Source organism: Ostrea edulis, chromosome 3 (genome assembly GCF_947568905.1).
Source record: "Ostrea edulis chromosome 3, xbOstEdul1.1, whole genome shotgun sequence".
Taxonomy (NCBI): Eukaryota; Metazoa; Mollusca; class Bivalvia; order Ostreida; family Ostreidae; genus Ostrea; species Ostrea edulis.
In genome coordinates this window covers 68,410,848-68,425,813 of record NC_079166.1, presented here as the reverse complement: position 1 = coordinate 68,425,813, position 14,966 = coordinate 68,410,848, and the positions used below count along the sequence as shown (strand labels likewise).

Here is a 14,966-nt window from a genome sequence, read left to right as displayed (position 1 = left end):
GTTTACTTCACAGGATAAGATCGACCTATATAATTTACAGTTTTTGCTTTTGTAAAAGTTTTGAACAACATTAGATATCTTACCATAGCATGCAGCATTGTCGCCAATTAGATCCAACACAGTAAAATGTAAGCAATTCATCCATATTTGTAGGTTATAGACTTTGTATGGGAAAATATGACGACCGAGTTTTTTGGCGCGTAAGCTCGGTCCGTCCGCGACAAAAAACGAGGTCGTCATATTTCCCATACAAAGTCTATAACCTTTTTATCATATACTTTCAATTTCTTTTAGAAACTAACAATAATTTTGTTTTTAACAATAACTTTATCGGTTTAACTGAGTACAAGATGAAAAACACGAAAAATTTCAAAATAACGGCGTAGAAATTTGATTGTGACGTAATGTTTGCGGACCGGAATGTTTCCGGACATATATCGTGTGATATATGCCCGCAAACTTTTAAAGAAAAAAGAAGAGATGAAATTGAAAGTATACAATAAGTCAATATATATGACGTGATGGCATCTGGTACATGACGCATTTCATGCTTTGATACAATTAATCATATATAACGTAACATGAAGGTGATCTTGTATATTGGGGATAAATATGGTGGTCCGTTGTCCCGCTTGTTATTTTCACAGTGTTGAAATAACAACCGTGAATATATCGATGTTTATTCAATGAATAGATTTCAGTATTTCACTGTTGAAAATGTAATAAACTACTTTACAACATTATATGAACTGAACTAACCACAAACAGGTTACTCCTTTTACCTGATCAAGACATAGGACTCACGGCGGGTGTGACCGGTCGACAGGGGATGATTACTCCTCCTAGGTACCTGGTCCTACCACTGGTATGTCCAGGGGTCGTTGTTTGCCCAACTGTTTATTTTGTATTCCTCATAGGAGTTATGAGATTGATCATTGTTTATTATCTTTAAATTTCATGCAGAAGAACCCCTTGTGTAATGAATCAGTTAAGAGACATAAACACCATATGCAGGTGATAATGGAATATTGATACATAAATATGGGAAGTTGACGATGGAGAAGCTGAAATCATCCCGTTTGTCATAAAGTTGAGTTATTAGTTTGTTGTTAGCATCTATGTTCAATAAAATATCTAAGTACGAAGCAAATGTGGAAGATTCTGTGGTACATGGAGGGGATCCTGAGGCTAACCTTATCCTTGCAAATGAAAGATGGATTGTGGAGCGTGTATCTATTTGGTGCTTAGAGTGATAATACAAGGGAAGGATTTTAAACCAAACATATATCGACTTCTGTGTTATTCTAAACAGGTTACTCCTTTTACCTGATCAAGACATAGGACTCGCGGCGGGTGGTTTAATACGGTTGGTTTATAAATCTAACACGTGCAGTATAAAGAGACAATACTCCTTTAGTCACATTTTTCAGTTTGTGAAAATACTCTCCACTTTTAAGACGTAACCGTGGAGTGATTAAGGAGTGTTACATTGACAACAATACTTTAGGATGAAAACGCTATGGATTATTTTCAGGGATGTGTTATATTTGTTGTCCAAACCGTATTGTGATCAGAGTATAACAGACTCTTAAAGAACGTTATATACTTTCGATCCTCGTTAAGCGCACATAATGATACGATGCACCAACCAGTTCACCTGTATTTCACTCAGCTAAATTTGCAACTGCCACTTGTCAAATTCACGATTATTAACATTTCAGATACTCACATTAATTATCACCTTGACCACACTGGGAATTGTGAAAGACATTACATCAAACCTGTGTGCAAATTATCACGACTTTTGTTTGTTTTACGGATCCATTAAGCAATTGATACGAATGACTATACCAATATGTTCTCAAACGTTGGAGATTTAATCACACGATCAGCAAAAATGTCACATTCGGAAAGTATGCATGGCACTATGCATTTCTCGGGAATTCATAAGCTGAATTACTGTACGTCAGGAAGTCTACAGAATTCCAAATCTCAGGACGAAAGGGTACATAGGATTTATAAGATATCTACCTACTGTTTTACAATTTGCCAGTAAAAGACATACATAGAATTGACAAAGATGTGAATTTTATAGACATACACGTTTCCTTTTTCGAACACTCTTCAATTTGAACGTTTTGTACTTCATATTTTATATGTTTAATTTGTTAAAGTGTCTTTTATGTTTTCATTAGGGCCAGCATGAGATGATCAAGTCTATAATAAGCGAAGATATTAAATAATATTACTGTCATGGATATTGTTTATTCCCGTGGGGATCCAGGTTAGAATCTAGGTCCTCAGTACCCCTTGCTTGTCGTAAGAGGCGACTAAATGGGGCGGTCCTTCGGATGAAACCGAAAAAAACAAACGAGGCCCCGTGTCACAGCTGGTGTGGCACGATAAAGATCTCTCCTTGCTCAAAGGTCGTTATCGCCGATCATAGGCCTAAATTTTACAGCCCTTCACCGGCAATGGTGACGTCTCCATATGAGTGAAAGATTCTCGAGAGGGACGTTAAACAATATTTAATCAATCAATCATTACAGCGCTGTTTTCAGTTTCAGTATATAGTATCTGTTCATTAAAGTAGGATATTATTTTGATATTTAATTACATAGTTTTGTCTTCTCCATTATTAATTGGAAGTCGACCGACGTTCTACCGCATCAGTGTTATCCCCACTGACATTCCTATATATCGTTTATGAGTTGAATGTATCAAAACAATTTCATTTATTTTTGCATGTTTATAGATGAAAAGACATCATGTAATTTTATAATCTAATATTCTGTATGCATTAACTTAGAGCAATTATCTTTCAGATAATCGGGGATTAATTTGTTTATATTTGTTATGGTTTTGTCTGAGTAGATCTTTTCTCTTTGTACACTTTGAAATTTGCACCCAACTTCAAAATAGAATTTATACTTTTGAATCAAGTAAACGGCCTGTTTGACAGTAAACAAATTAGCAATTATGAGTTAGCTTATGAGTTGTCTCCCGTCACGCAATGATTTGCAGTTGAAAACTTTGGTAGTATTAAGTGAAAACAAAAAGTAAGATTGTGAATGACGGACAATCCCAATAATAATTGTTAATAATAAAATGTTGCGTGTCTTTGATCAATATTTCGTGTCACGATTTCATTGAATTCTGTTGGAATTGTAGTAATTCTAATCCCTTCACACAGTTCAAGTCCGTACAAACCCCACAAAATACACGTACAAGTGATTCAGAATCAATAGAGTTGGCGTTAACGAAGGGCTACTCACACTGTCAGAATACAAATGTGTTTTCGATGACGAAATACCGCTATGAAGACAATGTCCTGCAATTTTTGACCTGTAAAGCGATATGACAGTCTGAGAATGCCTACTGCATGTGTTAAAACACGGAATGGTACTTAATTCCATTGTTGCTGAAATATGAAGATATGGCAAATCCATAAATCATGAATTGATTCATCATCATTTATGTCATCGTTGATTTTGGAAAAAGAAAATATTTCATATGATTTCCAAATTGTTTCACACTTTCCTACCGACTTACTGAGGGGCTGCTGAAGATGAAAGAAGGCATTCATACATGTAAGAACCAACATAGTGGTGTAAGGTCTTTCATCCATTATGTTTTAATATCCTTTCATCTTATGCACTAGACCAAGTGTTACTGGGTAAGACTTATTGAAAAGTGCTGAGGAATCTTTAAAGTTTAACGAAAGAGTTTGCAACAATGCACTTATTGTGAGTTAGATAAAGAAATATCTGTGTGTTTGGTCTCGGACGTTGAATTGTTAAAGTAATAATTAATCTCGATTAAAAATCAAAATTTAACACTTTTATTTTTTACTTTGATTTGACTTGAAAAGTTGGATTTAGTCGCAAAGTTTATTGCGTATGTTATGGCATGTCAACGTTGCAATATCAATTTAATCTTTTCCATTCAAATTATAGAAATTTTCATTTGTATTGTATATTTTTTCATTTGAATTATACATTATCCATTTATGGTGTATGTTTTTTTCATTTGTAATGTATGATTCGCTTTTGACTTACGTCAACAGACAATTAGATCCACATCATATTCGTACAAAACTTTACTCTGTTTCAGTGAGAGTTTTACATACGTTATTTGAAGAAGCCACATCTAGTCTATACTTGGATTTTTAAACACCTGAATATAGACTGAACTCTATGGTTATGAATGTTGCCAATCACAGGCTCATTAAACCATCATGGGTCATGGATGATATTCCTTCCACATCATGCCGCCAGATCCTTAAGCTCAAATTTACAAACAAAGGAATAGAACTTCATCTCTATTAAGAATTCTGTCGAAGATTATACCAGACGATGGGCTAAATATGAAAATGAAGAACTTGATACATTGTCAGAATGGGTTAATAGTATAAAAGGAATATTAAAATCCCGCATTAGACATATGAAAACAAAAGTACGCACCATCTATCCTTCTGTGTTTAGTAAACCAGAAGTGGTAAAAGAATTAGATAGGTTACATGGGGAATATATGTTTTGGTTGTTTTTGTTTGTAAGGCTCATTATTACAAATGTATTGTAAACGAGCTCGGCATAAATTCAACTTTTGGTAATCGTACTTATACTCCAACTGCCCTTTCAAAAGATGAAATTCTACATAAAAACCCTTACAAAGATACATTGCTGGATCCAGTAAGTGCTCTACCAAGCCCCTATCTTTGCTCCTCAAGAAAATATTAACAGCCGTGAAGGAGAAACTTCAAACTTACTGTGCCACTACATATGCCAGAAGTGGTGTTAATCAAATGTGGATTCTAAAACATTCTAAAGAACTTTTAGTAAACTTGAAATCGTTAAACTTTTCCCAAATCAATAACATCAAAACCTATGACTTTTCAATACTATACACCAGAATTCCTCACGATAAATTAAAGACTTTTTTTTTTTTTTTACATCATAGACAGTTGAAGCAATGGAAAAAGGAAATATTCATATCTAGTGATCAGTCATCCAAAAACTTACTTTGTTAAACATCCCTCTGATTCCACACACAAATACTCTGAAGTTGAAAATTAAAAAAAATATGCTAGAGTTCCTCATTGACAATATCTTCGTGCTCTTTGGTTATCAAGTTTTTCAACAGTCTGTTGGAATTCCCGTGGGCACGAATTGTGCTCTTTTGCTAGCTGACCTGTTCCTATATTCATATGAAGCAGAATTTATTCAAACACTTCTACGAGAGAAGAAAAAATCTCTTGCTGTGGCATTCAATTCGAAATTTAGATATATCGATGACGTTTTGTCTATTAACAATAATAATTTTCATTCATATGTCGATTCGATATATCTCTGTGAACTCGAAATAAAAGACACCACAGAGTCGTCCACTTCTGCTTCATACTTAGATATTTTATTGAAAGTAGACATTAACGGCAAACTGACTGCTCAACTGTATGACAAACAAGATGATTTCAGCATCTCCATCGTCGACTTCCCATAGTTATGTAGCAATATTCCATTTCGAGTTCACTAGGTTATATATCGAATCCACATTTGATTAAAAATGATTATTGTTAATACATGTAGATAAAACGTCATCGATATATTCAAATGTTGACTGGAAACAAGAGAATTTTTCTTCTCACGAAAAACTATCACATTCAAATAAGTTAATATGGAACGCCGTTTCTGCCTTATAGTGTAAATCAGCCTTACGTTATGTCGATACAGCTTTACGTTATGTGGTTACATCATTATGTTATGTGGTTACATCATTACGTTATGTGGTTACATCATTACGTTATGTCAATACTTCTTTACGTTATGTGGTTACATCATTACGTTATGTGGTTACATCATTATGTTATGTCGATACTTCTTTACGTTATGTGGTTACATCATTACGTTATGTGGTTACATCATTATGTTATGTCAATACTTCTTTACGTTATGTGGTTACATCATTACGTTATGTGGTTACATCATTATGTTATGTCGATACTTCTTTACGTTATGTGGTTACATCATTACGTTATGTGGTTACATCATTATGTTATGTCGATACTTCTTTACGTTATGTGGTTACATCATTACGTTATGTTGATGCTTCTTTATGTTATGTGGTCACATCATTATGTTATGTGGTAACATCATTATGTTATGTGCAAACATCATTATGTTATGATAAACTTTCAAGTGATCCAGATTGATACAGATGCAAAATGGCGCGCTTAAATTCAAACGTTGTGTTTTCAGAATTATTACATTGTATGGCCTGTGCTCTTTTTAAAATTTGTCGTCTTTTCGTTATTTCGAGGAGAAAAGACGACAAAATGAAAGCGACTGTATCATGTAAATAACATGAAATAAACGCGAAAAAATTATTTGCCAATTGCATACTGATAGAATGAAATACATAAAGAGCATCGTATACATACAACACATTCAATTCTGGCAAAATACAGTACATACACATAAGTAATGCACATAGCATGCTTACCTAGAAAACGCAGACAGCTATTTACATGTATGTGTACTTTTAAAATGTTAGATGCTCGTTCTGCTGATAAATCTACGAAACAAAATCATAAACTCCGTTTTTATTTCGACAGTTGTGATTCCATTATACAGATTGCGACACGCTGAACCCACAGGGATCTGAAGTATGGACACTATTTACCCCCCCCCCTCCTTTCTGAATTTTTTTGCAGTGATAATTTCTCCGAAATGTGTGGATTCCCTGTCTATCCCATCCCAATTTCGATTTATGTAATCGTTTCACGCTTTTTGTAAGCTTTAGAGATTGGCGTTCTACCAGTATGATAAAATAATGGTAGAAACTTGCAAAAAGTGTTAAAAGATTACAAATGGGATAGACAGGGAGTCCACAGATCGCTGCAAAGAAAAATCAGAAGTGTGGGGGTGGGGTGGGGGGGGGGGGGTGAGTAGTAGTGTCCATACTTCAGGTGTCTGTGATTGAACCCGTGCCAATAAGGATGTCTCCAGTTGAATCGGGAAATATCTAAGTCGAATATTTTTCCCTTATTCAATGCTTGACCGCTCAAGGTTTTTTGCCGTTTCTGATCATGCATGCACATGTACACAGTGCATCTATTTGGATAAATTGCATTCACAATTCAATTTTTATATATAATTATATACAAGCAAGATTAATAATCAATAGCATATATTTTGGGGGTGATACGGGTATGACATGCACAATCCAAAATAGACATTTGATTACACAAAACATATATACATGTATATACGAGGGAATATAGTGCAGCTTTCAAACTTTGTTGTCTCTTCGGGATTGACAAATAATATTTACCGTCACTTTGCATGTACATACATGTGTGTGTGTGTGTGAGAGAGAGAGAGAGAGAGAGAGAGAGAGAGAGAGAGAGAGAGAGAGAGAGAGAACGCACGCGAGATGTCCTATTTCGATGTACAATGTTATTCGACAGGAGGAAAGAACATTGATCACTAAGTGTTAGCATTCATGAATTTCAACTATTTAAACAAATTGTATTTACAATATAGTGCAAACTTACAAGAGTGATATCGGTGTTCATATTTGAATTCAATTAGAATTTTTAAAAAGAAAAATAATAGTTTGGGTTTGGACATAAAAATATTCAATTGTAAAGTACTAAAAGTCTCTCAAGTTGCATGAAACTCTAAGTTTAACAATTCCTTCTTGATATTGTGATATACAAGCACGTAGCATTGTTTTTTAAAGTAGGAGAAGGGTCAGCCGGGGTTCACTTCACACTTGCAATAGAATTGTTGACAAGCAATAAAGTACTTCTGTCCAAATCTCATTATCTTATAAATCGTAGGAGGGGGGGGGGGGGGGGGGCAAAGATTAGTTCACTACACGTATTCTTCAATTCAGCACTTCCCGTGCGGATCCGGGTTAGAATAGGTACTCAGTACTCCTTGCTTGTCATAATAGGGCAATCCGAGGTCCCGTGTCACAGCAGGTGTGGCACGAAAAAGACCCCCCTTGCTCATAGGCCGTAAGTGCCGAACATAGGCCTAAATTTTGCAGCCCTTCACCAACAATGGTGACGTCTCCATATTCAGTGAAATATTCTCGAGAGGGACGTTAAACAATATATGTAATTCATCAATCAATTCAGTACTTCAAACATCAACTGCCTTTCATTACTATTTTTAAAAAGGGGGAGGTGTCAGCAAATCAATCGGACTTTGCATGTATAAAATATGGGATTTGTGTGTTAAAATAACGAAAAAGTAATTGTAAAAGGGGGACAGACCAGGCACCCTGTCAACCCCAACCCCCTGTTTTAACGTGCCTGGTATAGCATTCACACAAAGAGATTTCTTCAGCAGAATACAATTATCTGAGCACCATAATTTAATTCTAAAAGTTTCCTTCTTTGTATATGTAATTAATGATTATCCACAACAATCAGCAAATTTCATAATGAATTCCTATAAAGTCAGACAGAAAAAATAACGGGGAAACCTGTACATATATTTTGTTGTCTTTCGGGCTTTTTTTTTTAGAGGCGAAAAGTCGCTAATTATTGTTTTGTCGTCTTTTCACCTCGAAAGAACGAAAAGACGACAAATTCTAAAATGGCACAAATCAGTCACCATCCCTAACCCAATTTCATTTGAAAAGTAATCCAGGAAACACTCTGTTTGAATTTGTGAATTTTAGCGCGCTATTTTGCATCTGTATCAATCTCGATCACTTGAAAGTTTATCATAACATAATGATGTTTGCACAGAACATAATGATGTAACCACATAACATAAAGAGGTATCGATATAACGTAATGATGTTACCACATAACGTAATGATGTAACCACATAACATAATGATGTAACCACATAACATAAAGAAATATTGACATAACGTAATGATGTAACCACATAGCGTAGTGATGTAACCACATAACATAAAGATGTATCGACATAACGTAAGGCTGAATTACACTATAAGGTATAAACGGCGTTCCATAAGTTAATCAGTGTTGTTTACAGTAAGGTATCATTCTTCAACGTTATAAAAGGCAAGTTACATCTAATATCACCAAAACTGTTTTGTTAGGATTAACAACCATGTACTATTGGGGTGTACTGTTATATGTCGCATCAATTTTTGACATGCTTAGTCCATGTACAGATTAATAAAGATCAAGGGTGTTTGCCGCCAAGATAAAGTAATTGTGTCATTGTACTCTTGTTTGGAAAACGTGCAACACGCGTGTCATCTTGTGCACTATAGTCCATCTGGGCGTCCAATTTGACTACATTCCACGCCGAATAAAAGCTTCGCCTTTCATACTTCACCTGAAAAAAAAAACCCAAATCGCCAAAACAGAGAAAAAACCAATTTTTTTGTTGTTTTGAATATGCGCCTTACTATTCATCTTCTTCACACGAGAAATATTTCATATGAATTTCATGCGAACTACTTTTTCTTTCTGTAGTTTATATAAATAAAGTATGTTGGTTGTGTATTGTTTAGCGTCCAGCTTGAGAATGGTTTAATCATATGAAGACATCACCATTGCCGGTAAACGGCAACAAAATTTAGGCCTATGTTCGGTGCTCTGACCTTTGAGCAGGGGCGACCTTTATCGTGTCACAACTGCTGTGACACGGACCCTCGGTTTTTGCGGTCTCATCCGAAGGAACACCCCATTTAGTCACCTCTTACGACAGGCAAGGGGTACTGAACATCCATCCTAACCCGGATCTCCACGAGATGCTAAGTAAAGAGGTCGTATTAAAAATGAGATTTTTAAAGGTTTCATTTTGCGATTCATTATACCTCAAGCTAATGACACTACCATTATTGAAATACATATACTATTGGTAAAGCAAATCACGAGATTGGGCCTCCAAATACCATATACCCTTTCCTTCGATGTTTCTCAGGACGTCGTGTACGGAATCCTTCGGGAGATCTCGTCTACTTTACGTTATAAACCCTACATCAAGGTTAATCGCAACTAATCGTTTTTTCGTAACATTGATACTTAGATTACAGAAATTCAGTACCGTTTAAAACATTTTCAACTCTTACGCATAGGTTTCGTTTTCAGTTTGTCGTCGTTAGAAAGATTGATCCTTTGACTTCCGAATGACAATGAAGAAATAAAATCTGAACGATGAATAAACGGTGAACGCACGGTGAGCGACGGGTGAACGCTTTGTGAACAATGAACGCAAGTGGTTGGTGAATAGTGAACTCCAAACTCTGAACTAAGAGCGAACGAACGATGAATGCACGGGGAATGAATGGTGAGAATGTATAATGTATTTCGAAAAAGATTGGGTTTTTTTAACCTTTGATAAACGTATATCAAAATTAATATCAAAATCATGAATTAGCATGATTTACTCTCAGCTGAATTCGTCTGCATCTACAGAAATGGGTCACATGTACTTCATAGTGGTAGTTGCACTTAAAATGCATTGAACATACTGAATATAAATTTCAACATTTCAATCCAAAATATAATGATCAGGAAAAGTAAATCTTTGTCAGCATGTTTTCTTGTCATCACACCCACACAATTTATCATTGTCTCACCACACACTATATAGTGAGTCATGATGCAATGGTGTACAGTCTTGGTTTATACCATTCTAAGTATCTCAACAATGTTCAATACGTGAACACCGGGGGATGTATGACTGCTCAAAAATATTGCAATATGAAACGGTCGGTGTATTGGTAGAGAGATCTACACTGGTACATATTACGTGTCTTATCTGTAGGAAAGAGACGATGTACTAAGGAGTTTAACAATTCACTGAGCCATTGTATAGTCAGTCTGACGTGGTCACTAGATAAAGCTAAACAACGTTCTCCAAACCATGTGGAAAATACTTAGAATTTCTTTAATATTTTGGACTGATTTAGTCATATCTCAACAGGCCAGCGTTCATGTGCATTCAAATGCTGGAGACGTCATTGGAACGACGAAAACAACATCATTTACATCTGCCAGGTATAATATTGATACATTCCTTGGAATTCCCTACGCTGAACCACCAATAGGAAATCTTAGATTTGCAAAACCTGTCAAAAAGGCCCATTTTGCCCACGCATTTTCCGCAACACAATATGGACCGGCTTGTCCGCAAAGACCTGAAATGGCACAACAATGGCTTCCAGGAAAACCTTTTATTTCAGAAGATTGTTTAACATTGAATATTTTTGCTCCTGCGCACGGGCACAATTTACCTGTAATGATTTGGTTTCATGGAGGAGCGTTTGTGATCGGACAATCTAGTATATATGATGCCTCTACTCTTTCGGGATTCGGAAATGTAGTAATAGTAACCGTTAATTACAGACTGGGTCCGATAGGATTTTTAGCCACAGATGACGACACATCTAAAGGTAATTATGGGCTCTGGGATCAGCAAATGGCTCTTCAGTGGGTTCATGACAACATTAGATCTTTTGGAGGTGATCCAAACCTTGTTACATTATTTGGAGAATCGGCTGGTGGAGCCAGCACATTTTTGCAAGCTCTCTATCCTAAAAATAAAGGGCTTTTCAAGAGAATAATTTCTGAAAGTGGAACTGCTATGTGCCCATGGGCTTACAGTGAAAGAAACACTGTTGGCAGATTTTCTAAATTACTTGGATTGAGATTAAACTGTTCAATTGCGACAAATGCTGAACTACTAAAATGTCTTCGAAGTAAACCTTTTGAAGACTTAATTACAAATGCACAAGTGGGAACAAAAGAAGATGAGATATACCGTCCCGAGTGGGTCCCAGTCGTAGACGGAGAATTCATCAAACAACTTCCTCCAGACGTGTTTCTGTATCCCGAAACTATGATAGCTGATGGAAGAAATGCCCTTGCTGATCTTGACCTTTTAATTGGGATCAATGACGGTGACGGTGGATTTATTACTATGGTTTCACTTCTCCCATTTGTGCAAAGTAAAGTTACGCCGACATCTTCTGCTCTTCAAATAGTCAACAGTTACGTGACTAATTCCATGCTTACAGATCGTTTTGGTCTTACCACTGCTTCTCTCGTTGATGCCATGTCGTTTCTCTATACAAATTGGTCAGAGCCTATGACGAATGATACCTATCTCCATAAGATACTGAGCATGTCCTCTGACTACCAATTTTTTATGCCAGCCAAATTATCCGCTCGTGCGCATGCTAAAGTACAGCATCCGGAACGGCACACATATATGTACCTTTTTACACATCGCTCGTCATTTGCTCGCTCGATTCCTTGGGTTCCTGGAGCAGGCCACGGTGATGAACTACCTTACGTGTTTGGTTTCCCTTCCACTATGCAAAAAGGACTTAATTTTCAAAACAGTCTTCCGTCAGACGAGGTTTCACTTTCGGAGGAAGTCATGACATATTGGACTAATTTTGTCAAGACAGGGTGAGTACCAAATTGAAATAATGTACAGTCGTTATACCTGTCGGCTCGCAGTAATCAAATTTAGAGGTAAATCTATGTGTTTGCATATTCTACTTTGCAGTGATCCTAACAAACCAGTTCCCGTTCGAAAAACATGGCCAGAATTTGATGTCCATTCTGAACACTATTTGGATATCAATACTAGGTTATCAGTAAAATCTAGAATGGACGCGGCTCGCACAGCATTTTGGACAGAACTGGCACCGAAAATGCTCCAGAATGTACACGATTTTCACCGGCCTGACTCAGCTACTGCCCACAATACAAATGTGCCCGTTTTCAACCATATCCTAGGTTAAGCATAAGACATCCCCCTCTTTACCATATCCTGCTATGCGGGAAAATAATGTAGAAGTATGCAGATCGATGTCTTCAGTATAATAGTTATTACAAAATTTACCTCCAAATATGAATATAATAAGTATTTGTTTTGATGAGATTTATTAGATGTATAGCGTACATGTATTCCAAACACATTTATGTGAAGGGAAAATTACATTCACAACATTATGCAATATAGTTTTACTGAGGGTCGCGTCGCTGGTAAAACTTAGTTTGCTACATTTAAATCCTGCAACAGTGACGGTCGCAACTAACCAACGAGAAGATCATTATTCCCATTCTAAGATATTTCCGAATTTTAATTTATGGTTACCCCTTTTTTCATTGAGTTTTGTTTTATGTTTGGCGCCATTTTGTATGTTAATATTCTATTATGAAGTCACAAATGAAAGATTTGCGTCTCATTTAACTGTCTCAAACCCCAGTGCAATGGTCAATAAAAATGCAGATTGCAAAACAGTTGCATTGTAATAGTTTATGCATTATAGAATACCTTCTCATGGAGTATTTGTACCGTTAACGCTGATTGAACGGTCCCAAATTAAGTTTTACCGGCGACGCGTTAGCAGAGCAGGTAAAACGGATATCTGTGACTGTTTAATTACCATTAACGGTCGCAAATAACAAGTGAGAAGATAGCTGTTCTCATTCTAATGCAATTTATGCATTTTGCTTAATGTTTACGGCTTTTGCTTTTATAATATACATTGTAATAGTTTTCGTCTGTCTGCTTACCTGCAGATATTTCAACCTAGGCCATAACCTTTGAATGGATGGTGATAGAACTTTTATATTTCACGTGATAAGACCTTTCTTTTGGGTTTCAATAGGTTTGACTTTATGATCTGTACTTTGGAGTTTGACATACTTTTGAAAAATATTAACCTTGGCCATAACTTTTTAAATTGATGGTGATCTTATAATTCACATGTTTATTCCTTGTGACAAGACTTTGGGGGGTGGGGGGTACTAAATATAAAAAAAAAACACCTTTAACCATGGTCATAACTTTTAAATGATTAATAGGGCTTTCGTATTTCACATGTGTATTTCTTATGACAAGGCCTTTATTTAGACAATTACTTTACTGCTATACAGGAGCATCAGTGTTTAACAATAACATGTTATTGTTTTATAAAACACGTCACAAAATGTGAACGCTTGACATTTAGTTTCTGCGCCTTTGTATTATGACGTTACAATCAAAGGGTTTACTTTTCATTAATGCTCATTTAATTGCGTCAAACCTCCGAACATTAGCCAATCAAAATGCAGATTACAAAATTGTAACGTTAGAATTCACATCTCCGTCAATTTAACCAAGTCATTTTGATAAGGACATTGAAGATGTTCTGCAGTTGCCTTCGTTAGATAGTCAACAGTAGGGAAATGAATTACAATCTATTTAAAATGAGCTGTACATGTTATAGGCGATCGCATATCAATACTTTATCTAAACCTTGGTCCTCTAATATTGTCATCAAGTACAATAAAATATGACAGGTGAAAGTTTTTGTTTAACTTTATTTACAAGGAGTACATGTTTGTATATGGACCATATTTCATCCTTTATTGATTACTTTCTACACATTTTCCTGATATTATTACTTTTTCCCGCTCATAATTTACGTGTCAAACCCCAGCTTATCAAAACTTTGCATACATACAGTTACATTGAACAAAAATGTGGTTTTTAATAGTTTGTTGTTGTTGTTTGTTTTTTCCTCTAGAGTAAATTACTCTACTTAACAAGTGAATGGATTTTTAATTAGTGAACTTTCTTGACCGATAATTTGCATAAAAAAGGGAAGTCACTGATATGTGCAACACACAATTTGATTCCGCTGACAGAAACAATATAGTGATATCAATTTTCTACATATCGACTTATTTTCTATGATATGAATATTTTAAAAAAAATTTGTTTTGGTTTTCAAATCAATTTACATTTTTAGCTGTTTTAGCCTAACACATACAAGTAAAGAAAGACAACTCTAGGTGTAAAAACCGCAGAACATTATCAAAATGGAACGGAATGCGTAAAAGAGAGGTGACGAAAAGGGATGGGAGGGGCAGCGAGAAATTAAGGAGTAAGAGATGAAAAGGGGTAGAGGGAGATCGCAGAAGAAAGGGAAATGAATATATGAAAAGGAGAGGGGAAATGTGGGAATAT

General features: G+C 35.8%; 1 protein-coding gene and 1 long non-coding RNA gene across 2 annotated transcripts in view; one reads left to right on the top strand and one right to left on the bottom strand.

The window, feature by feature from the left end:
* LOC130052770 (uncharacterized) overlaps positions 1-14,966 on the bottom strand; it is an 85,396-nt gene that overhangs the window by 7,068 nt on the left and 63,362 nt on the right. The gene's annotated exons all lie outside the window — the stretch shown is intronic.
* LOC125673997 (neuroligin-2-like) lies at positions 11,223-13,217 on the top strand. The gene is made up of 2 exons (XM_048910975.2): positions 11,223-12,412; positions 12,513-13,217. Exons 1-2 carry the CDS (start codon positions 11,238-11,240, stop codon positions 12,748-12,750), a joined length of 1,413 nt encoding a protein of 470 aa, XP_048766932.2. The 5' UTR covers positions 11,223-11,237; the 3' UTR covers positions 12,751-13,217.